Source organism: Eleutherodactylus coqui, chromosome 3 (assembly GCF_035609145.1).
Source record: "Eleutherodactylus coqui strain aEleCoq1 chromosome 3, aEleCoq1.hap1, whole genome shotgun sequence".
In the NCBI taxonomy this organism is placed as follows: Eukaryota; Metazoa; Chordata; class Amphibia; order Anura; family Eleutherodactylidae; genus Eleutherodactylus; species Eleutherodactylus coqui.
Window position 1 is genome coordinate 23,802,890 of NC_089839.1, and position 24,364 is coordinate 23,827,253.

General features: G+C 45.4%; 1 protein-coding gene across 3 annotated transcripts in view; it reads left to right on the forward strand.

Annotated features, from left to right (window-relative positions):
• The window catches only part of DAAM2 (dishevelled associated activator of morphogenesis 2), a 211,451-nt gene that overhangs the window by 82,286 nt on the left and 104,801 nt on the right, over positions 1-24,364 (forward strand). For all 3 annotated transcript variants that reach the window (XM_066595315.1, XM_066595317.1, XM_066595318.1), the window contains exons 4-5: positions 16,396-16,470; positions 21,118-21,212. In XM_066595315.1, coding sequence (XP_066451412.1) covers positions 16,396-16,470; positions 21,118-21,212 — 170 coding nt within the window. The remainder of the gene's footprint in view (positions 1-16,395; positions 16,471-21,117; positions 21,213-24,364) is intronic.

Genomic DNA, 24,364 nt, shown 5'->3' on the forward strand with positions numbered 1-24,364 from the left:
TAATAAAAGGAAAACATCCCGGGAACTCCTGTTCTCTGCTGCTGGCACCGGCCGCGCTCGTTAATGAACTTGGCACCGGGCCGCTCCAGTCCTGCTAAGTGCTGGCCGGCCAGGAGATGATTATCTGCTCTGCAGTTTTATCTCGTATGCTGCAAATCGCTTGTGTTTTGCGTTTTCATGAATTCCCGGGAAGAGTTCATTACCCCATATCCGACCTCTATCCCCTCTCCTTCGGGGGGCGGCCTGGGGGGCTTTATGGACTGTCATATTCTGTATTAATAGCCTTCACTGGCCACAGAGGAAGCTGCACTCATAGATCTTCATCTTAGCTGGAGTGGGGAATGATAGCAGGTCACACGACTGACTAAAATAGATCGCCGCACGCAATACTTACGGTATTTACAGGACGGCGCCATTCTGTACAGCACTGCACCAGCAGGGCTGGCAGCGAGATGTCAGCTCTTTGAATACAGCTTCGGTCATAACTGGAGTCTAAAGTAATGTTGCAACTCAACATTATTGAAAAATAAGAACATTTTCGTTCATATATCATAACACGTTAAATATCGTTGACTTTTGCTATATCGGTAGATACACAATTTATCCAATTCCGAAAATAGCGGTTGGATCCTTGTTAATAGACCCTGACAGCTGAGCAAGAGTAAATGGGGCTGGCTAGGATTAGAAAAATGTAGCAGTCTTTTTTTTATATAAACAGCGCCACCCTTGCCCTCAGGTTGTGGGTGGTATTGCAGCCCAGCCCAATTCATTTTACTGGAGCTAAGTTGCAATACTAGATACAACCTGTGGACAGTGAGTGGCATTGTTTATGGAAGAAAGAGGTTTTACCACTAAAGATATGTATACCCTATCCACAGGATGGTGGATAATTGTCTGATCACTGTTGGTCTGACTGCTGAAACCTGCAGCGATTCCAAGATCTTCACACCCCTAGTTCCCATGTGAATGAAGAGGTGGTGCACATATGGGACCATCGCTCCATTCACCTCTATGGGATGGAGCAAGATAGTCACACATACATGCATATCACTGCTGGAGTATCAGCCCCAGGGTCGCTGGAAGGCTTTGTGATTGGACCCCCTGAGATCAGAAACTTACCCCTATCCTTTGGATAGGAATAGATCTCCCGGTGATAAAGCCCCTTTAAGAGAAAATGAACAAGAGGTTATCACAGCTCCGCCCCAGAATTTTAATTTGGTCTTTCTTAAAGGGGTTTACCGAGACCTTATTATCGGTGGCTTATCCTCAGGACAGGTCCTCAATAGTTGATTGGTGGGGGCCCTCTATTTGAAATCCCTGCCAATCAGCTGATTACTAGACCCTCTGTCAGTGTGGGCAGCGCTGTCTGCGTTACAGTGGCCTGGGTTGGTACTGTAGGTGTAAGAGGGGAGTCCTGCTCTGCTTTCCACCTTTCTAAGACAAGCAGCTCTCAGCTTGATAGGGGCAAAGGGGAAGGAAGGGGTTAACAAGAAGTGCAGAAAAGACACTCTGAGTGATGCTGCACCCAAAAGTTGCATCCCCATGTTAAGCCCTGTCCCCTGAATGATGGGATGGTTGGGCTGGACACTCCAGAGAAGGACCCCATTCCCCAGGAAAGGTCCTGATGGTTCTAGCACCATATTAAAGGAGACTGCTGTGTCACAGCCAGGTGGAAGAAGGAAATGCAGTACTATGTTGTAGTACTATGTTACTATGTTGTAGTACTATGTTACTATGTTGCATAGTATGTTAGTCATGCACTGTGAGGTAGAGCAGCAGGGACAGCGCAGTAGGAGTACAGAATAGCTGCTGCAGAGGAAAGAGCAGCAAGTACTGGTGTGAGGGCTTGATAGCCTGCAGCCCAGGCTACAGGGACACATGCTTGCAGCTGAGAGGTTGCTGTGGGCACAGCTGCTGTGAATGCTGTCCAAGCAGGAAGGACCAGAGACTGATTGGAGCTCTTCCCGAGTGACCAGAGGTTACAGGGATATTACCATCCCGTTTAAGGCAGTTTGCAAGCCAGGATAAAAGAGCCACCCTGACACTTCAGCCTAGAGGATGTCTGAACCATCAACTGGATTGCTAGAGATCGTAGTTAAGGAACACTCTCAATTCCAGATTAGCAGGAACTGGCCAAAGTCAGTACCACCATGTCACTTCCGTAAGTGAGGTCAGCCTCATTAAAAAACGATCCGTGTGTTCACCAGAAAGGAGTTTCAATACTAGTTACATGAACAATGGGAAATCTCCCAAATTTCACCCTACTATTGTTAGAACTTCAATTGAGGTCACACTTGGATACTTATAAACCAGCATAGTTTAGGTGAACTGTTTCCGGGGTCACGATACGTGGAGGACGATCCCATTACTGACAGACTACGCAAACTAAAGTGTGCTTTACTTTTCCTGTTGTATTATCAGGATCCAGTTTTGCTGTTATTGTGTGTTGCCACATTATAATCATCCTATACTATAATTGTGAGATATTACTCTTAGTGTGACTATAGTGTTATTGCCAAGTCTAATGGCCCTTTTACACGAAGAAGTGTATCAGCCGGCTTCAGCCCTCATTGATTTCAATAGGCCGGCTATGGCACTTCCTCTGCCATCCGCTATGATGACATCCGCCCCTTCCTTCCTGCACAGGTAGTGGGCCAGGCAATCAGCTGATCACTGGGGGTCCTAAGCGATTATATATTGATGACCTATCTTGTATTAATCCTGCGTTCCATCCTGCATTATACTCCAGAGCTGCACTCACTATTCTGCTGTTGAAGTCAAAACGCACATATGAGACATAAAGCATGTAACATCCAGTGAAATCAGTCCATTTTCATAGACTGAAGTTGTATACGCCTTTGTAATTGAGCCCCAATACTATATATCCCCATTGCTCTCCTGGTTTGTGCATTCTGTTTGGCGCCCCCTGCTGTTAGGTCCTGTAGCAGTAGGTTAGATTTTTTTTTGCAGATTTAGGTAATTCCTGGAGCAGATAATGGAGATAAATCTTATAAAGGTGAAGACATGCAGCAGAGGATGTAGGACGCGGAGCTGTCATTACATCACATGGCACTACTGGAGTCCTTACAGCCGTGATCTGGGAACATGTGGCTCTGCTATAAGTCTCTATCTGCAGGCAAATACTTGTTAGACACATGAGGTCAAGGAAACGGGGATCTCAAATCTCCTCCTTCGCCAAGTTGGACTTTTGGCTTTTGCGGGATGAAAAATTAAGATTTTGATGAAATGCAGAATAATGGGGAACAGCGCATCGTCCCGAAACTGGAGGAAGCCGCTCAGGGTCAAGACGAGAACAAATGTTACAAGACAAACTAGGAAAACATTAAGAAGCTGTAATGCTGTAAGCCCTCGAGTTCTCCTACTTTATCAAGGCCTAGGAAAGATGGGTGACCCCAATATGGCCACCAATTCCATTTAGATTCCGCAGGGTTTGTTACTCGGCTTTCTTGGAGTCCTGAATGCCATGTTCCTATGTACATGGGGGTCATCCACACTACCTGCAAGTGTTGTGCTGCCAGCCACATTGGCTTTCCCAGAAACTGATCTAACCGAGGAGCATCAGTGTTCTCCAGGGCTTGTTGATGGATCAGTTACTATGAAGACGCAGTTTAACCCTCTCCTGGTTTCATCTATAGACGGCGGATATCTGGGAGGCACTCACTTCCTGCTCTGCGTTCTGAAAATTAATTGGGAACCTGGAAAGTTACCAAAACCGAGACAATTATAAATCCTGCCAAGTGTTTCTACTTCTCTCTTCGTCCCAGAACCCGTACTATACCGGAAGGGGCATTTGTAAAACAAGACGCAATTACATTATATGTTCATCTGGTGAGACAGAAAGAAAATACCATAAAGCAATGTCCACCTCAGAGCGCCATAATATAGTGACATAGAGGAGTCACATATCCTGTACTGATCCTGAGTTACATCCTGCATTATACTTCAGAGCTGCACTCACCATTCTGCTGGTGGAGTCACTGTGTACACACATTACTTATCCTCTACTGATCCTGAGATACATCCTGTATTATACTTCAGAGCAGCGCTTACTATTCTGCTGGTGGAGTCACTGTTTACATACATTACTTATCCTGTACTGATCCTGAGTTACATTCTGTATTATACTTCAGAGCAGCGCTCACTATTCTGCTGGTGGAGTCACTGTGTACATACATTACTTATCCTGTACTGATCCAGAGTTACATCCTGTATTATACTCCAGAGCTGCACTCACTATTCTGCTGGGGGAGTCACTGTGTACATACATTACTTATCCTGTACTCATCCTGAGTTACATCTGTATTATCCTCCAGAGCTGCACTCACTATTCTGCTGGTGGAGTCACTGTGTACATACATTACTTATCCTGTACTGATCCTGAGTTACATCCTGTATTATACTCCAGAGCTGTACTCACTATTCTGCTGGTGGAGTCACTGTGTACATACATTACTTATCCTGTACTGATCCTGAGTTACATCCTGGATTATACTCCAGAGCTGCACTCACTATTCTGCTGGTGCAGTCACTGTGTACATACATTACTTATCCTGTACTGATCCTGAGTTACATCCTGTATTATACTCCAGAGCTGCACTCACTATTCTGCTGGTGCAGTCACTGTGTAAGGCTGTTACATTACTTATCCTGTACTGATCCTGAGTTACATCCTGGATTATACTCCAGAGCTGCACTCACTATTCTGCTGGTGCAGTCACTGTGTACATACATTACTTATCCTGTACTGATCCTGAGTTACATCCTGTATTATACTCCAGAGCTGCACTCACTATTCTGCTGGTGGAGTCACTGTGTACATACATTACTTATCCTGTACTGATCCTGAGTTACATCCTGTATTATACTCCAGAGCTGCACTCACTATTCTGCTGGTGGAGTCACTGTGTACACACATTACTTATCCTGTACTGATCCTGAGTTACATCCTGTATTATACTCCAGAGCTGCACTCACTATTCTGCTGCTGGAGTCACTGTGTACATACATTACTTATCCTGTACTGATCCTGAGTTACATCCTGTATTATACTCCAGAGATGCACTCACTATTCTGCTGGTGGAGTCACTGTGTACATACATTACTTATCCTGTACTGATGCTGAGCTACATCCTGTATTATATTCCAGAGCTGCACTCACTATTCTGCTGGTGGAGTCACTGTGTACATACATTACTTATCCTGTACTGATCCTGAGTTACATCCTGTATTATACTCCAGAGCTGCACTCTGTATTCTGCCAATGGATCCGGATCTGTACAGGATGAGTAATGTATGTACAAAGTTAGTTGTAATATCAGACCCATGCCAGGGTGTGGCGCTATTTCTGGAATGTTTTTCTGTTCCTTAATAGTTAGTGAGGAGTATATCTGGGTACCAATGCTCTTCTGAACCATCTATGAAACAGGAAAAGTTACTTCTCTCTGCTCCTTGAGGTTCCTCCTGTTGACTTTCCTTTGGGTTTATTTTGGTGCACACAAAGTGGTGATAGTTCCCCTTTAAGAATCGGCGCAGACGACATCAGCAGATAGCGATCTCGGCCGCAGACAAAACATCCCCAAATCTTAAAGCCAAAGTCTGAAATCATGATAAACCTCTTCAACTCGTTAGATCTCCGCTCTCCGCCAACTTAACGTTCATGTCCAGTTCTCCAATAATCCCCGAGCGCCAATCAATGCAAATTCATTAAGAACATTGTGCAAGTTACAGCAATACGGATACAATCCTGCAGCAATTAAAGGGAAGGTTGGGGGGACACAAAAGTGGCTGACATTACAGTAGCACCAGCAATAGCGCCCTTTGTGCACAAAGCACCCCCATGCTCTAGAAGACTGCTGTAGGCACATACGTTTAAGGGGGCACATACATTTGGGGGACACATACTTATTGGTGACTACATACTTATCAGGAGCGCATACCCCAAATACGCATTGGGGGCTACATGCTTTTCAAGGGCACATACTTATCAGGGGGCATATGCTCTTCAAAAAGGCCCATTTTATGGGAAACGTACCGTTGAGGAGGAGCACATACTTTTCAGGGGGCACTTATTTTCCAGGGGACAGATACTTTTTGGTGGGGCACCTACTTTTCAAGGGGAGCACATATTTATCAGGGGGCATATACTCTTCATAAGTCACATACTTTTCAATGGGATCCAGGGGCGTAACTATAGAGGGTGCAGGGGATGCGGTTGCACCCGGGCCCAGGAACATTGGGGGACCCATAAGGCCTCTCTTCTCCATATAGGGAGCCCAGTACTATGAATAAAGCAATGTAATTGAGGGCCCTGTTATATATTTTGCATTGGGGCCCAGGAGCTTCAAGTTACCCCTCTGATGGGATCATATACTTTTCAGAGGGCGCATGTACTTTGGAGGGGGCACATCCTTTTTGTTGGAATGCAGACTTTATTCGCAGCACTTACTTTTTGGAGGGATACATACTTTTTGGTTGGACACATACTTTTCAAGGGGACAACATATTTTTCGGATGGGGCACAAACCTTTTGAGGGGCACGTACAATTTAGGAGGGGGCTGCTGCAGACTGTAGTGGTGGATCCCAATGCTTCCATCCCAGCTTTGGTATGTTCTACAGTTCTAAGCTGAGAGGGAGATCAGAAGACCCGACTTCTGCAACTTCACGTTCCACTAAAAAAACTGATGATATTTGAAGAAAAAGGCATCAGACGCTTCATAAGTGCAGTACAATTAGTAATCAGTAAGGCTGCTTCATTGAGTTTAATGCAATTATACAGTAAGAGTAGCAGGGGGTGAATACTTTTGCACAGCACTATACATTTACAGCTACAGTATATCTCAGTGATGTTCCCCTATAGTAGCCACAGACTGGTCTTCTTACATTCACAGTCCCTGTAAAGCCTTATTGTCCCTCTGTGACCTCGGTGTCCCCATTGCCTCGCCAGGAAGGACACGTTCGTTCGCAGTGTAATAGATTGAGCTGGGTCTCTACAGACAGATTGTGGTCAGATGAGGCTGATACCAGTGAGATGTGAAAACACCAGCAGGATAAATGCTGCTGCGGGGACTGGAAGCCGGAGATCTGCACATCTGAGTCCTGCCAACACAATCATCATTAATGACATACACTATTATTACCATGTCTCCTGGGAGCCGGGCATCAATGCCAAAAATGTGCCCCGCCAACCCTGTGTAACCAGCAGCGGCCCCATTATATTCTAGTATGTGCAATAATGGGGGTTGTAGTGCTGTGTGGTTCTCGGAGACAGTATCACACAAAATAGGATTAGATACACAGCTCAGTAGACAGTATCACATATGATAGGCTTAGACACACAGCTCAGCAGACAGTATGGCACACAATAGGTTTAGATAGAATCATAGAATGGTAGAGCTGGAAGGGACCTCCAGGGTCATCGGGTCCAACCCCCTGCTCAGTGCAGGATGCACTAAATCATCCCAGAGAGATATTTGTCCAGCCTTTGTTTGAAGACTTCCATTGAAGGAGAATTCCCCACCTCCTGTGGTAACCTGTTCCACTCATTGATCCCCCTCACTGTCTAATATCTAATCTGTGTCTCCTCCCTTTAGGTATTGCCGCCTTCCAATAGGTGGCACTGTGGAGGTATTGTGTCTCCTCCCTTTCTGTTCCATCCCATTGCTTCTAGTCTTTCCTTGTGCAGATGAGAATAGGGCTGATCCCTCTGCACTGTGACGGCCCTTCAGATATTTGTAGACAGCTATTAAGTTTCTTCTCAGCCTTCTCTTCTGCAAGCTAAACATTCCCAGATCCTTTAGCCGTTCCTCATAGGACATGATTTGCAGACCGCTCACCATCTTGGTAACTCTTCTTTGGACTTGCTCCAGTTTCTCGATGTCTTTTTTTAAAGTGGGGTGCCCAGAACTGGACACAGTATTCCAGATGAGGTCTGACTAACGAAGAGTAGAGGGGGATAATGACCTCACGTGATCTAGACTCTATGCTTCTCTTAATACATCCCAGAATTGTGTTTGTCTTTTTGGCTTCTGCATCACATTGTTGACTCATGTTCAGTCTGTGATCTATTAGTATACCCAAGTATTTTTCACATGTGCTGCTGCTTAGTCCAATTCCTCACATTCTGTCTGTGCTTTTTTCATTTTTCTTACCCAGATGTAAGACTTAATAGACAGTATTGTAGAAAATTAGATACACAGCTCAGCGGACAGTATCACACATGTTAAGATTAGATACAGCAGCTCAGTAGACAATATAACATATAGGCTTAGATACACTGGACAGTATTGCACATTATAATACAAGATACACAGCTGAGCAGACAATATCACACATGATAAGATTAGATACGCAGCTCAGTAGACAGTATAATACAATTTAGTATTAGATACTCATCTCAACAGACAGTATCACACATGATATACTTAGATACAGCATACATTATGACACATGATAAAGGTAGATGAATTAATCAACAGACAGTCATATATAATAGATTAGATACTTTACATCAATAAATGGTAGATACATTGGATCATCAAACACTATCACATATGATAGACTTAGATACCCCAATTGATGTGAGGAACATTCAGTATCAATACATGATGGGGGATGCAGTGCTGTAGACTTCCCATGAGGGGCTAAATCCCACTTGTTACTATGTAGTAGAGCACTGTGGAGGGCGCACAGACTACTGGGGGCAACTACGTGGCTTGTATGGGGTCCCAGGAAGAAGGAGCCCACAGCAGGTTGGTCCTATCCTGTTAGTGACTGGGTGGCAGTCCACTTATTTTGTCTGCCCCTCTTGGTAGGCATGAGAAAGGCAGCAGGACAGGAAACACCGGGTCCTCCTGTCTATGGTGGCAAAACTGGGCACCACAATGGGAGAGGAGGGCATTTTGATCTTCGCCTTTTGAGTTCTCTTTTTCCTGGAACGCCTCGCCCATTGTTTTCAGTGGGGCCGGCAAAAGCATTGCACAGTGTTGGAGGTACATGCCAGTGCGATGTGATGTTTCCTATTGAAAATAATGGGAATCGCTTGCCGCGTCTGAGGATCTCTACTTCCCTGAAGTGATGCGAGGCGTCTTGACACAAAAATGCATCCACGGAGAAATCGCACGTGCACGATAATGGGCCAATGGGCAATCGCGCTTGCCCATATGAAATTAGTCTTAAGAAATTATTATTTTTTTTTTTAAAGCCTTGAAAAAAATATTCCGTCAAGGAGTCACAAAGTCCGTCAGTTCCTCCCGCGTAAAACCGCAACCTCACAGCTTAGTCCTGGCCGCCATTTTTTAAGGGGGTAAAGTATGAAAAGGTGCGAGCCAAAATACCCACACAAACAAAAAGTTTCTCTTATTTGCCGGGCTTTCCCTTTAATTACCCAAGCTTGATAGGTGACCACTTAATGACCCCCTTCTCACTCGACAGTCGCAGGGTTTCTACATTAGCTCATGAGTGGGACGATGGAAAGTGGCTCCTCCGTGTTTCCAGAGCTTTTCTATAATTGTCGCTCTGATACTTTTTCCGTTCGGAGGTTTTACGGGAACGCGTTACATGTGTTTTCGTACTCTCCTATTAACAAGTGAATGCATTTTTCTGTCCTCCTCGTGTAACGTAGCAACTGCTTGTTCGCAGGAGGATGTCAGCCGGGCAGCGATCGCAGGCGCTGCGTCCAAGCATGGCTTTATGTGTTCGGGAGGGGAGACAAGGCTCGGATGTCAGTGGGATGTCGCCTGGAAGAGACCGAGAGCTCCAGAGGAAAAACACGTCATAAACGCCCCATCTGGGAAGGACTTGGGTTTACTTGGGAGCAGCTTGGAAAATAGCATTCAGGATAATTGCTTATGTAACGATTCCCCAATGTTGGGCTGTTATCTCTCCACCCCGTAATGGCAGACAAGAACAACTTTTCAGCTTCCTACCACTTCTAATCTCTGGCATTCTCTAGTCTGTGTATGGGAGCCCTGCCACAGGAAGTGGAGAATTACTATGTAACATACAGTGTGACTTGCTCTGTTGTGGGGGCAACATGGTGGACATTGTTATGGGTCACTGTGGCTGGCACTGTTATGGGGCACTGCAGCTGACATTGTTATGGGTCACTGTGGCTGGCACTGTTATGGGGCACTGCAGCTGACATTGTTATGGGTCACTGTGGCTGGCATTGTTATAGGGCACTGCAGCTGACATTGATATGGGTCACTGTGGCTGGCACTGTTATGGGGCACTGCAGCTGACATTGATATGGGTCACTGTGGCTAGCACTGTTATGGGGCACTGCAGCTGACATTGATATGGGGCACTGTGGCTGGCACTGTAATGGGGATACTGTGTGTGACACTGTTATGGGACAATGTGGCTGGAACTACTATATTGCAGCTGTGAGCGGCAGTATTCTGTCATCTTTATAAGGGCTCTGCAGCTGTCACTGGTATTGGTGCTGTCGCAGTTATGGGGCACTGTAACTGACAACCATATGAGTAACTGACACTTTTATAGGGGTACTGTGACTGATAACACTGTTATAGGGGTACTGTGACTGATACTGGTATAGGGGTACTGTGACTGATACTGGTATAGGGGTACTGTGACTGACACTGTTATAGGGGTACTGTGACTGATACTGTTATAGGGGTACTGTGACTGACACTGTTATAGGGGTACTGTGACTGACACTGTTATAGGGGTACTGTGACTGACACTGTTATAGGGGTACTGTGACTGATACTGTTATAGAGGTACTGTGACTGATACTGTTATAGGGGTACTGTGACTGATACTGGTATAGGGGTACTGTGACTGACACTGTTATAGGGGTACTGTGACTGATACTGTTATAGAGGTACTGTGACTGACACTGTTATAGGGGTACTGTGACTGACACTGTTATAGGGGTACTGTGACTGACACTGTTATAGGGGTACTGTGACTGATACTGTTATAGAGGTACTGTGACTGATACTGTTATAGAGGTACTGTGACTGATACTGTTATAGGAGTACTCTGACTGACACTGTTATAGGGGTACTGTGACTGATACTGTTATAGGGGTAATGTGACTGACACTGTTATAGGGGTACTGTGACTGATACTGTTATAGAGGTACTGTGACTGATACTGTTATAGGGGTAATGTGACTGACACTGTTATAGGGGTACTGTGACTGATACTGTTATAGGTGTACTCTGACTGACACTGTTATAGGAGTACTCTGACTGACACTGGTATAGGGGTACTCTGACTGATACTGTTATAGGGGTACTGTGACTGATACTGTTATAGGGGTACTGTGACTGATACTGTTATAGGGGTACTGTGACTGATACTGTTATAGGGGTAATGTGACTGATAACACTGTTATAGGGGTACTGTGACTGACACTGTTATAGGGGTACTGTGACTGACACTGTTATAGGGGTACTGTGACTGACACTGTTATAGGGGTACTCTGACTGACACTGGTATAGGGGTACTCTGACTGACACTGTTATAGGGGTACTGTGACTGATACTGTTATAGGGGTACTGTGACTGATACTGTTATAGGGGTACTGTGACTGACACTGTTATAGGGGTACTGTGACTGACACTGTTATAGGGGTACTGTGACTGACACTGTTATAGGGGTACTGTGACTGACACTGGTATAGGGGTACTCTGACTGACACTGGTATAGGGGTACTCTGACTGACACTGTTATAGGGGTACTGTGACTGATACTGTTATAGGGGTACTGTGACTGATAACACTGTTATAGGGGTACTGTGACTGATACTGTTATAGGGGTACTGTGACTGACACTGTTATAGGGGTACTCTGACTGTCACTGTTATAGGGGTACTGTGACTGACACTGTTATAGAGGTACTGTGACTGATACTGTTATAGGGGTACTGTGACTGACACTGTTATAGGGGTACTCTGACACTGTTATAGGGGTACTGTGACTGACACTGTTATAGGGGTACTGTGACTGATACTGTTATAGGGGTACTGTGACTGACACTGTTATAGGGGTACTGTGACTGATACTGTTATAGGGGTACTGTGACTGACACTGTTATAGGGGTACTCTGACACTGTTATAGGGGTACTGTGACTGACACTGTTATAGGGGTACTGTGACTGACACTGTTATAGGGGTACTCTGACACTGTTATAGGGGTACTGTGACTGACACTGTTATAGGGGTACTGTGACTGATACTGTTATAGGGGTACTGTGACTGACACTGTTATAGGGGTACTGTGACTGATAACACTGTTATAGGGGTACTGTGACTGATAACACTGTTATAGGGGTACTGTGACTGACACTGTTATAGGGGTACTGTGACTGACACTGTTATAGGGGTACTCTGACTGACACTGTTATAGGGGTACTGTGACTGACACTGGTATAGGGGTACTGTGACTGACACTGGTATAGGGGTACTGTGACTGACACTGTTATAGGGGTACTCTGACTGACACTGTTATAGAGGTACTGTGACTGATACTGTTATAGGGGTACTGTGACTGACACTGTTATAGGGGTACTCTGACACTGTTATAGGGGTACTGTGACTGACACTGTTATAGGGGTACTGTGACTGATACTGTTATAGGGGTACTGTGACTGACACTGTTATAGGGGTACTGTGACTGATAACACTGTTATAGGGGTACTGTGACTGATAACACTGTTATAGGGGTACTGTGACTGATACTGTTATAGGGGTACTGTGACTGACACTGTTATAGGGGTACTCTGACTGACACTGTTATAGGGGTACTGTGACTGACACTGGTATAGGGGTACTGTGACTGACACTGGTATAGGGGTACTGTGACTGACACTGGTATAGGGGTACTGTGACTGACACTGTTATAGGGGTACTGTGACTGATACTGTTATAGGGGTACTGTGACTGATACTGTTATAGGGGTACTGTGACTGATAACACTGTTATAGGGGTACTCTGACTGATAACACTGTTATAGGGGTACTGTGACTGACACTGTTATGAGGGTACTGTGGAGGACAACACTGTTATACGGGTGCTGTGACTGGCATTATTATAGGGGTATTGTGGTTGGCATTGTTATTTGTTATGGGGTATTAGGCGAAAGTGCGGCCTATACTCTTAAGGGCTGGGGCATACGTTAAAACATTTTCTGAGTCATTAGCAGGAGGCAGCCCCAGGGGAGGGTGCCCATTTATATTTTCTCAGTGGTCCTGCCGTCCTATATGCTTACCCCTGGCCACCAGAAGGCAGTGTTTTAGTAAGTGTGCTTGGTACTGTTATAGGGGTATTATGGTTGGCACTGTTATGCGTTCAGGGGTATTAGGCGAATGCGTGGCCTATATTCTAAGGAGTAGGGCATAGGTTAAAACATTTTCTTTAGCATGAGTCAGCCCCAGGAGAGGATGCCCATTTATATGTTCTCAGTGGTGCCGCCATCCTATATATTCACCACAGGGGGCAGTGTTTTAGGGTTTTGTAATCAGTTTCTCCACGTGTATAACATATGTAGCCCCTCCGTGTCCCCCTCCTGCAGATAACAGGCTACTTCAGGCCACTTAACAAGTTTACTACCCCTCTATGTATTTCCATTATTCCCTGGCCGGAGAGTGTTGTGTTCATCAGCGCTGAGTCCTGTGGTTTAATAAGCCATAAAACGCGCGGTGCCGGAGAGAAAAGCCTTTTTCCGCTTTTAGAGTGATGTAGGATTGTGTTGTAATCTATAATGACAAATCCACTCTCTGGAGCAGAGATATAAAAGATACGTGCGGACGAGGAAACAAGCAAGAGACGGTGAAACTGTAGAAGGGGTAACCCCCGCACCAAGCGTCTAACTTCCAGATATTGAGGTCAAGCAGTAATGATGCCATTAAAGCTGCTCCACCAGCAAAAGCAATATTGATAATTTGCAGCACCTAATCCCCGGCCTGACGAAGGAGACACATGGTAGAAGCATTGGGGTTTTATGTTGCTGAGGACTGCGCCGCGGTGGCGGTGGTGGCGGCGGCGGCTCATACAGGAGTGTAAAGCAAATCTGTGATAAAAAATATATAAAAACGGCTTCTGTTCCAGAAAGTCTGAATCATCGCATCTGCACGGTCACAGATAGCATTCTTATATATACATTTGTGGTGAAGCTGCCGACACGGCCCACTCCTGACCCCGAAGGGGCGATGTCTGTGTTATGTGCTAAAAAAAAGTTACACGGAAATATAATATACGACCGGCGATATTGGAGTCATATTCTTCCTTCCTGTATGGTCTGTATAAGCTGTGCAGCACTGTGTGTTTGCTTTATGGCAGCTGCAAAGAATAGGATATGGTAGAGTAGTCCTGAGAGTCACAGGGAAGCTGTATACAGGGCTTTGTCCTTACCTCCCAACTCTCAAACAATGAAAAGAGGGACTGTTCTTGTGGTGTGTATAGTACACTGCGGCAAATGTTGTAATGGTAGGCTACCGGCTAAGCCATGACCTCTGTGTTCCCCTCACAGTAATAGTGCTCCTCAGCGACCTCCTCAAACTAATAGTGCCCCTGAGTGACTTCGCACAGTAATAGTGCCCCTGAGTGCCCCTCACACAGTAATAGTGCCCCTGAGTGCCCCTCACACAGTAATAGTGCCCCTGAGTTCCCCTCACATAGTAATAGTGCCCCTCAGTGACTTCGCACAGTAATAGTGCCCCTGAGTTCCCCTCACACAGTAATAGTGCCCCTGAGTGCCCCTCACACAGTAATGGTGCCCCTGAGTTCCCCTCACACAGTAATAGTGCCCCTCAGTGACTTCGCACAGTAATAGTGCCCCTCACACAGTAATAGTGCCCCTCACACAGTAATAGTGCCCCTCAGTGACTTCGCACAGTAATAGTGCCCCTGAGTGCCTCTCACACAATAATAGTGCCCCTGAGTGCCCCTCACACAGTAATAGTGCCTATCAGTGGCCTTTTCATAGTAATAGTGTTCCTCAAATTAATAGTACCCTTCAGTGACTCCCTGACAGTAATAGTGCCTATTAGTGACCCCCCTTACCGTATGAATGCCCCTTAGTGATTCCTCACAATAATAGTGCCTGTCATTGATATCTCTCACGGTAATAGTGCCTCTCATTGACTCCCTCACAAAAATAGTGTCCCTCAATGGTCCTTCATTGTAATAGTGCCCCTCAGTGAACCCCACAAACTAATAGTTCACTTCAGTTACCCCTTCACAGTAATAGTGCCCCTCAGTGACCTCCTCACAGTAATAATGTATCTCAGTGACCCTTTCACAGGAATAGTGCCCTTTCGTGACGCCTTCACAGTTATTTTTGCTTCTCAGTCACACCCTCTTCACACTTCTATTAGTTCCTGTTAGGGTCCCTTTTATAGTAATAGTGCGTCTGCATGCTTATCTCCATAATAATTATCCACACAGTAATAATGCCCCCTCAGTAATAATGCTGCTACATGCCCCTGATCAGCAATAGTGCAGCAGCATGCGCCCCTCGCTAATGGTGCCCCCACTTTTGCCCCTCAGTAATAGTACCCACACATGTGCCCCATGGTAATACTGCCCCCTTATGCTCCTTTTTATGCAGTAAAGGAAAAAAACGAGCTCTTATATACTCCTCTCTCTTGTTCTCAGCTCTGTTCTGCTTCACTACCGTTGTCAGTCAATGCTTGCAGTGATCATCTGATCTTGGTATGCAGAAGTGACTAGTGCGGCGGTTTTTTTTTCTTTATCCCGGGGGAGACATGTTTTCTGCCTCCTGAACTGGTGAGACAGACCTCAAAATCTAGGACTGTTATACTGAATTCAGGATGTTCAAGATACATATTTTGCCTTATGTAGACCTCCAGCGGTACAACAGAACTGTCATTAACTTGTCTGTCCTCTGATGATGATGAGACGACTCTGCTTATGCTGTTCCAGTCTATGCAGCAAAGCTGACAAGGGAACTGTAGAAAACACAGTAATAGTGCAGTATTTCAAGATACTTTATGTAGATAATACCGGAAAAAAGAATCAAACTTTTGTTTCTAACGAAATTAATGTAAATGTCATTATTTGAAGATGCTTCACGTAAGACAAGCTGCCTCCAGAGGGGTCTGGAGTGGACAGATACACATGCAGGTTCCTTTGGCCCACCAGAAGAAATCGTTCTAAGGGGCCCTTCCTCCATAAATAGAAAACATCAATAAGATCTAACAGTTAATTTCCCTTCTGCTGGATCTTAGGGAGTATCATTGTGATCTTGAGTCCTTGCTGGGCTGCAGAAGATCTGGCTTGGCTTTTACAGAATACACTTTATTACTGACTTTTCCTTTTCTATTGACTGATGAAAATCAATGCTACCCATTTTTAACCTTGTATTACCTTTTTTTTTTTTTGCAGGAGCAAGAAGATCCAAATAAGTTGGCTACCAGCTGGCCGGACTATTATATCGACCGGATCAACTCCATGGCAGCCGTAAGTGATGTTTACTCTATGAATCCCTCCACTGATTCATAGCTGGAGATACTTAACCCCACAATTATTCTGTTTATTATGAGCTCAGTGTCAAACAAATCCTGAAGTTGGTGGAAGTGAACAGAGATCCACAGACTTCTCCCTTGTTACATTTACAGGAGTCACCGCCACTGTCTCTTTACAGTTAAGTTATCCCGCCGAGGCCGCCAAATGTTAGTCATAGGAAACCAAGATTGTAACAATATCTGCCAATCGGTTCAGTATGTCGTAAATTAATTGATGCGTTTCCCTAAAGCATCTTCCTGATGAATCGATGAAAGAGAAACTTCATTTATCATAAAGTTACATTGATGACATCACAGTAGTCGGTGATTTAAGGGCTGTGCAAATGTATACAGGCTCTTACCATCATCTGTCATTTGTGATTGCTATATTGTTTTTTAATTCCCATTACAGTAGGCGGAGCTTGATTATCATGTGACTGTTTATAGCTGTCAACTGCTGCATATGAGAGGAAATAACATAAGGGGGAGGTCTGACACACATTCTCTAGTGTGGCAAAATAGTTGGAAATAACCCAAGGTAGTTTTAGTGTAGAGACCATACTTTAGACCAGTCAGAGGTTTGCACTATTTTTAGTGAGAGGGCCACATTCACATTGTGCTATATACTTACAAGGACCACAAAAAAAGTAAATACTTAGTGTGAGTTGATCTGGTACACTTTGTAGCACCTAGTCCAGTTCCTGAAATGAAGAGTCAGAGAAAACAAAAGAGGAAATCTATGTGTCGGGGATCAAACCCAGGACTTCCTGTGCTCCAGTCGGCGGCTCTACCTGTGGAGCTGTCCAACATTCAGCACAGCTCCCTTGCTGGACCTTAGGCTGGTTCCTGTATCCCTGATCCAGTTTCCTGTCTTGGCTCCGCCCTGCTCTTGATTAAGCAAACTATAAAAGCCTGTCTCTGTCCCTCACTGCTTGCGTGATTATTGTGCTCAACAAGCCTTGATCAAGTTCCACTTCTGCCTGCTCCTCTGCTATCAAAATGAGACCTCCCGACACCGACCTCTGGCTTCCTTTCTGACCACACTACCCGCCTTCTCCATTGTACTCAGACTTAGACCTCCCATTGCTGACCTCTGGCTTCCCTTCTGACTATGCTATCCGCCTCCTCCATTGTACTGCAAACCGAGACCTCCCGTTGCTGACTCCTGGCTCTTTCCTGACTACTCTCCAGACCTGCGGCTACCACACTTGAGGTTCCAACCCAGTGCCTGAAACTGCTACACTATGTGTCATGCTCCTCACCTCAGACCCTGCATTAGGCATAATACAATATATCCATTTTGCCCACATTGCTACTTCTGATTGTTTGTACTAGAACAGTGCCAGCCATAGTGCCCTAATAACAACTATAGTGCTCCCGATGACAGTAACATCCACAGTACTTTCCATAGCAGTTACCACTATAGTGTTCCCCCATTAAAGAGACAACAACAGTGCTTTTGCTTAGCACTGCCAGCCACGGTGCCCCTTTGCATTGACATCAGTAGTGGCCCCATACTGTGCCCCCATACAGTGACAACATAATTGCCCCCATACCAGTAATTGCCAAAGTGCACTCTGCACTCTGTAAATTTAATGGAATCCATAGTTCATTAGCCATTGGAAATCTACAGGTTAACTTGGTGCATTTTGGTAAAGTCATCTGCTTTATGGGTCACACAGAGCTGAGCGCCCAGTGATTGATGCGTCCATTGTGTGTGCAGAATTTGCTCTCACCCATTTATCTTAATATACGAGTACAGAGTCGGCACAAACAATGAGATCAGTAATTGCTTTTCTTTCAACTGGATGTTAATAAAACTTCTTCATCCATCACTGAGTGTACAGTCAGTCCCATTGGAGCGCACCCATATATTATACCGTGCTCCTGCACCCCCTAACTGGGAGGATTGGCCACATCTTAAAAGCCCCGTGATGACAGCTGCCAGGAAGGGGGGAGCAAAAGGAAATGAAGTAGTCAATTACCGAATATCAGTTGTAAGATTTATTCCACTTTACAGGACGAATTGCATCTGTAACGCCTTCCCGTAATGTGGGATATGAAAGTAATATAAGAATAACAGCAGCACTTACATGGCATCGTCTTCCCCTTGAACCATACCCCAATCCAACGGGTGCGCTAAGCTCTTGATAGTTGTCCAGGAAAGTGTTCATTTTTTAGTTTTTATTCCCCCTTCTTTTCCCCATCCATCTGACCCAGGGAGCAAATGGGGCCTGTAAATTACTTAGGAGGCACAAGGGGGCTTATAAGTGACTCAGGGGGCAAAGACGCGCCTATAAATAACCCAATTTTGACCCAGGGGTCAAAGTTGGGTGTACAAGTGACTCGGGACACAGTGAGGCCTATAAATGAATAAGAGGATCAGTGGGCCCTATAAATTACTTAGAGAGACTAGTGGGACCTATAAATGACTCAGGGGTTCAGTAGGACCTATACATTACTAAGGAAGTAGAGCAGGGCATATAAATTACTTAGAAGGCTCAGTGGGGCCTATAATTTACTAACAGGGCCTATATATTACCAAGAGGGGTCCACTATGACTCTGTTGCCCAAGGGACATGTTAACCTGGAGCCAGCCCTATTAAAAAGGAAAAGTCTTGTCATTACTTGGCAGCAGAAACCTCCCGCCACTCACTCATCGCTCTTGCCGAGGCGGACTGTAGGATCTAAAACCCTATTTTCCTTTAACCACTAGATTCTACTGCAGCTCCAGGAAGTAATAGGGGTAATTGCCATGTAATCCAGCACTAAAAGGGAGAATTCATTTTTACCCCTGTGTATTTCCAGATTGTAATAGTAATTCTCTTGTTTCTTATAGCCCCGTTTCCCCAATATGTATCTTTGACTCTTCTCATTCTGGTGCAGAGAGAACAACGGTTGGAACAAGTCCACTTTTCCCATTCATGATTAGATTTGCATTGTGTACTCAGCGTCAGTAGGTAACCCAGACAATGTAAAGCAAGTTAACTGTATGGCTACTGTCAAGCAAGCAGACATAGGTCAGGGCCGGCAAATACAGCTGCCACCAGCCTCAAACCCTTCCTCTAGTAATAAGAGTTTAATAGGAAAATAATGCTTCTGGTGGATAGGACTGGGCATGCCGTCATCCCTCGGCTGCATTCCCGTTACATTCTACCAGGATGTGCCTTGAATAATTCAGTAGGTTTTGTCTGCTCAGTTGATGAGTGACATGGGGAAATCTCCGCGTTAACAGCTGGGATTATTGGTATTCATGAATGGGTTCACTAGCTGGAGCTGGCATGTGACGTGTCCAAGGTTTCACCACTTCCCAGGGCACCTGGAAGTCATTGCCAAGGCCTGGTAGAAGCAGCTGTTCCATGAGCTGCCAGGAGTTAACTCGCTGCATAGTAGAATATAGAGGAAGCCGAGGCTTTCACTTGTTTCTGGCTAAAAAGTATCTGCTACTGTATGTCACACGGACCCCAGAGTGGTCGTATCTGTCACCCTCCCACCAGTGAGGATCCCCGAAGACCTGGACAGACCATGAATTCACTGGGCCTGATCAATGCTGAAAAACTGCCCTCCCCATTCCAAAGAGAAAAAAGCACAACAGCTCAAAAAGAATGAAAAAAACCATATAGAATAAAAACATTTTAGCAGATGTTGACATAAATTTTGCATCGCTTTGCAGAGGAGGGGGGAAACCGGTTAGGCAATGTTACCAACAGGACGGCCATTTTGAATGCTGCCATCTTGGATTCGACTCTAATTTTTCCATTGGGAAGCTATATGTGTGATATATCAAACTAGCAGAGAATTTCATCAGAAACATAATGGTGCTCTTTATTTTGACATAACTTTATTCGTTCTCATGTTAATACAGGGATTTTTCTTCACTACAGGCAATGTGAAGGATGGTGTTATCTCAAGTAGAATGTGTTGAGATCATCCTTATACAGTATCAGGTGAGTGAAGCACATGTGTCATCACCACAGATTTCACTCAACGCCACCCAACCAGACCTCCTATTACCTACGGCACAGTTGCCAAACTTCTTTCCAAATTCCGAGAAAAAGGTTCTGTTGCTGATAAACCAAAATCTAGATGACCAAAATATTGAGATCTGTGGTGATGACACGTGTGCTACGTTCACGAGACATGAGGATGAGCTCAAGATATTCTGCTTGAGATAACGCCATCATTCATATTGCCTGTGATGAAAAAAATTCACTGTGTTAACATGAGAATGAATGAAGTTATGTTAAAATGAAGCACTGCATTGTTTTTCTCTTGAAATGCTCTGCTAGTTTGATATATCACACACCCACCTTCCCATTGGGAAAACTAAGAGTTAAATCCAAGATGGCAGCATTCAAAATGGCCGTCATATTGCTGACGTGACCTAACAGGTTTCCCCTGCCACCGCAGCTCATAGGCAAAGTTGGATCTCCGTCTGCCATACTGTTTTCCTTCTATATGACTGTTTCCACACTTTTGAGAAAACTTGCATAATCCACTACAAATGTAACCCCACCCCCACAAGATTAAGGTGGGAACGAAGGCATCATATTTTTGTTTGCAGAGCTCTGATTTCGATCTGCACCCTTTGTATTTCCCCCAGATGCAGACTCTTTATGCCTTTGATGAAGAAGATACAGAGATGAGGAACAAAATTGTAGAAGACTTGAAGACGGCTCTGCGGACCCAACCTATGAGGTACAGCCGCTAACTCTAGTCTTTTTTCACATAGACCGATGAAACAACTCACTGCATATCCTATACCTGTCTATATCACGGACGAGAAATAGGACATACTAATGTATCTCTATGCACCGTGCCCATGGAAGTCGGCAGCACACAGACAAGTGTCCTTGTGCTGTCTGATGCAAGGTTCAGGTGCAACTCAGGCCGTGTTCACACAAACGTGGTTTTAGCGCATTATAGGCACGTGAATAGATTGCGGCTATACTGCACTAAAATCGCGTGATTTCCAGCTATTAAGTCTTCAGTTTAATTAGCAATGAAATTGCCCGTTCACACAATCAGAGCTGTGTGGTACGAGCTATCCAGCTCCCATGGAAGTCTATGGAAACCCTTGCGCAGCTCACACCAAAGATAGGTCAGGTCTAGAGATGAGCGAGCGTACTCGGTTCGGGTGTTTTTGCACTCGAGCACCGCTTTTTCTGAGTAACTGACTACTCGGACGAAAAGATTCGGGGGGCGGCGTGGTGGAGCAGGGGGTAGCAGTGGGGAACAGGGGGGAGCTCTCTCTCCCCCCCCCCCCCTCCCCCACTCCCCTCTGCAACCCCCCGCGTACCCCCGGCGTCCCCCGAATCTTTTCGTCCGAGTAGGCAGAAAAAGCGGTGCTCGAGTGCAAAAACACCCGAACTGAGTACGCTCACTCATCTCTAGTCAGGTCCTATCCTTTCTCGCAGCATGGACCTTAGATGTGAGCTTTGCAGTCACATGTTCTTTCTTTGTTAGATCTGAGTTTTTGTGCATCTAAAACTCCTTCATCTGATTGGTTCTATAGAAATCCATTGGTTCAAATAGACGCAATTAGAGATGAGCGAGTATACTCGCTAAGGCACATTACTCGAGTGAGTAGTGCCTTAGCCGAGTATCTCCCCGCTCGTCTCTAAAGATTCGGGGGGAGGGGGGCGGGGATCGGCGGGGGAGAGCGGGGAGGAACAGAGGGGAGATCTCTCTCTCCCTCTCTTTCCCCCGATCTCCCCTGCTCCCCGCCGCAACTCACCTGTCACCCGCGCCAGCCCCTGAATCTTTAGAGACGAGCGGGGAGATACTCGGCTAAGGCACTACTCGCTCGAGTAATGTGCCTTAGCGAGTATACTCGCTCATCTCTAGACGCAATCTTTTAACGTGCCTATAATGCGCTAAAACCACGCTTGTGTGAACGAGGCCTCATGCTCAGGCGGTCTGCACCTGCTGTTTCATTGTTGCCTACTTGACCCTGTTTTTTGATACATTGTTGCACACATGATCCTGATTTCTATGACATTCTTGCAGCAGTCTTTTTTGTTTCACTGTTGTATATGTGAAATTTTTTTTGTTATATTGTTGTTCACATGACTCAAGTCATTTATTGTTTGTTGCTACATTCTTTACTTGACCCGTTTTTTTCTTAGATTGTTGCATACATGCACCGTTTTTTAGTTATATTGCTACATATTTGACACTGTTTTTGGCACATTGTTACATATGTGACGCCAGTCTCTGTTGCTCCTTCACTTCCTGGAGCGCCGTGTCTCGATGTGACTGCTGTGTTTCTGTGAGAAGAGGTCGGAGTTAATGAGTAAATCACATTAGATTGATACAAGGATTACAGTTGACTCGATGACTTCTCCACTGGGGCTGATAAATAGATCCTTTTGTGAACGGAATTCACATCTCATTATCGTCTGTTTATCAGAGGCTTCGCCGTTCTGGACCATTAACCCTAATAACGGGATAAATGGCTACAAGACATTCCCACACAAATTATGTCACGTAACACAAGCAGCAGATTCCACTGTATCCCCAGATATCATCTCCCATCCCGGGGAAACGACACATAAACTAATCTGCATCACCCCAAAACTAAGAAACTACTTCAAAAAATACAAGCTGTTATCTGCAAGACGAGTGCAGATATTGCAAAAGTTTTCACCCAACTTTATACAGTCTTACTACCGGTCTCTCCTGTCTGCGGGGATCACTGCAGGCTTCCTCCTACTGGTCTCTCCTGTCTGCGGAGATCACTGCAGGCTTCCTCCTACCGGTCTCTCCTGTCTGCGGGGATCACTGCAGGCTTCCTCCTACTGGTCTCTCCTGTCTGCGGAGATCACTGCAGGCTTCCTCCTACCGGTCTCTCCTGTCTGCGGGGATCACTGCAGGCTTCCTCCTACCGATCTCTCCTGTCTGCGGAGATCACTGCAGGCTTCCTCCTACCGGTCTCTCCTGTCTGCGGAGATCACTGCAGGTTTCCTCCTACCGGTCTCTCCTGTCTGCGGGGATCACTGCAGGCTTCCTCCTACCGGTCTCTCCTGTCTGCGGGGATCACTGCAAACACATCATAATGGGCACATCTATTAAATGCTTTATGCCAGACTTAGAAAAATGTACAACTTTTACCTTTCCTGTACACTTTTGAAAAGTGGCGAGAGAAGGGGTGGCGCTTAGTGGGAGGGGCCTCCATGGCTCATCAGATTTACTATAATTGTAAAACACTTGCGTCTATTAGAACCAGTGGTTTTCTATGGGAACGTTCAGATGGAGGAATTTTAGATGCATAAAAAACATCTGAATGTTCACATAAGAAACCATTAGTCCTAATGGCCGTGTGGAAGAGGCCTAAGACTAAGGGGGGCATTCACAGGAGGCATTCAGGGTACACACTAGGCTCTAAACAGCATGACCAGCGCAGAATAAGTATTACAAATGCACAGTTGTCCTTTATTAAAGTTTGCTAGAATTTTGGGAGATCCAATTGGTGTAAAGTCTTTATTGCAAGCTACTTTTAGAGGAACCACTAGAGACCGTTGTCTTCCTTTTGGGGGAGCGCTACACTGTAGTTTGCACACAGTATGGCAGGATACAGCATTTTACGCCTGAACAAATCCATTTAAGTGATTTCCCAATCTGGGGCTGGAGGTGATCCCTATTTACAATGTGAGTAGCCACCTATAGGAGGCGCTACAAATGGGGTTCATCCTCCTGGAGGAGAGCTAGTTTGCATACAGAGTGGCAGAATCCAACATTTTACTTCTGTACAGCCCCTTTAAGGATTTTTCACGCTAGTATGCTCCTGATCCGCTGTGGGAACAGCAAACTGGGAAGAAAACCTTTCTGTTTTCAAGCCCTTTCCAGTT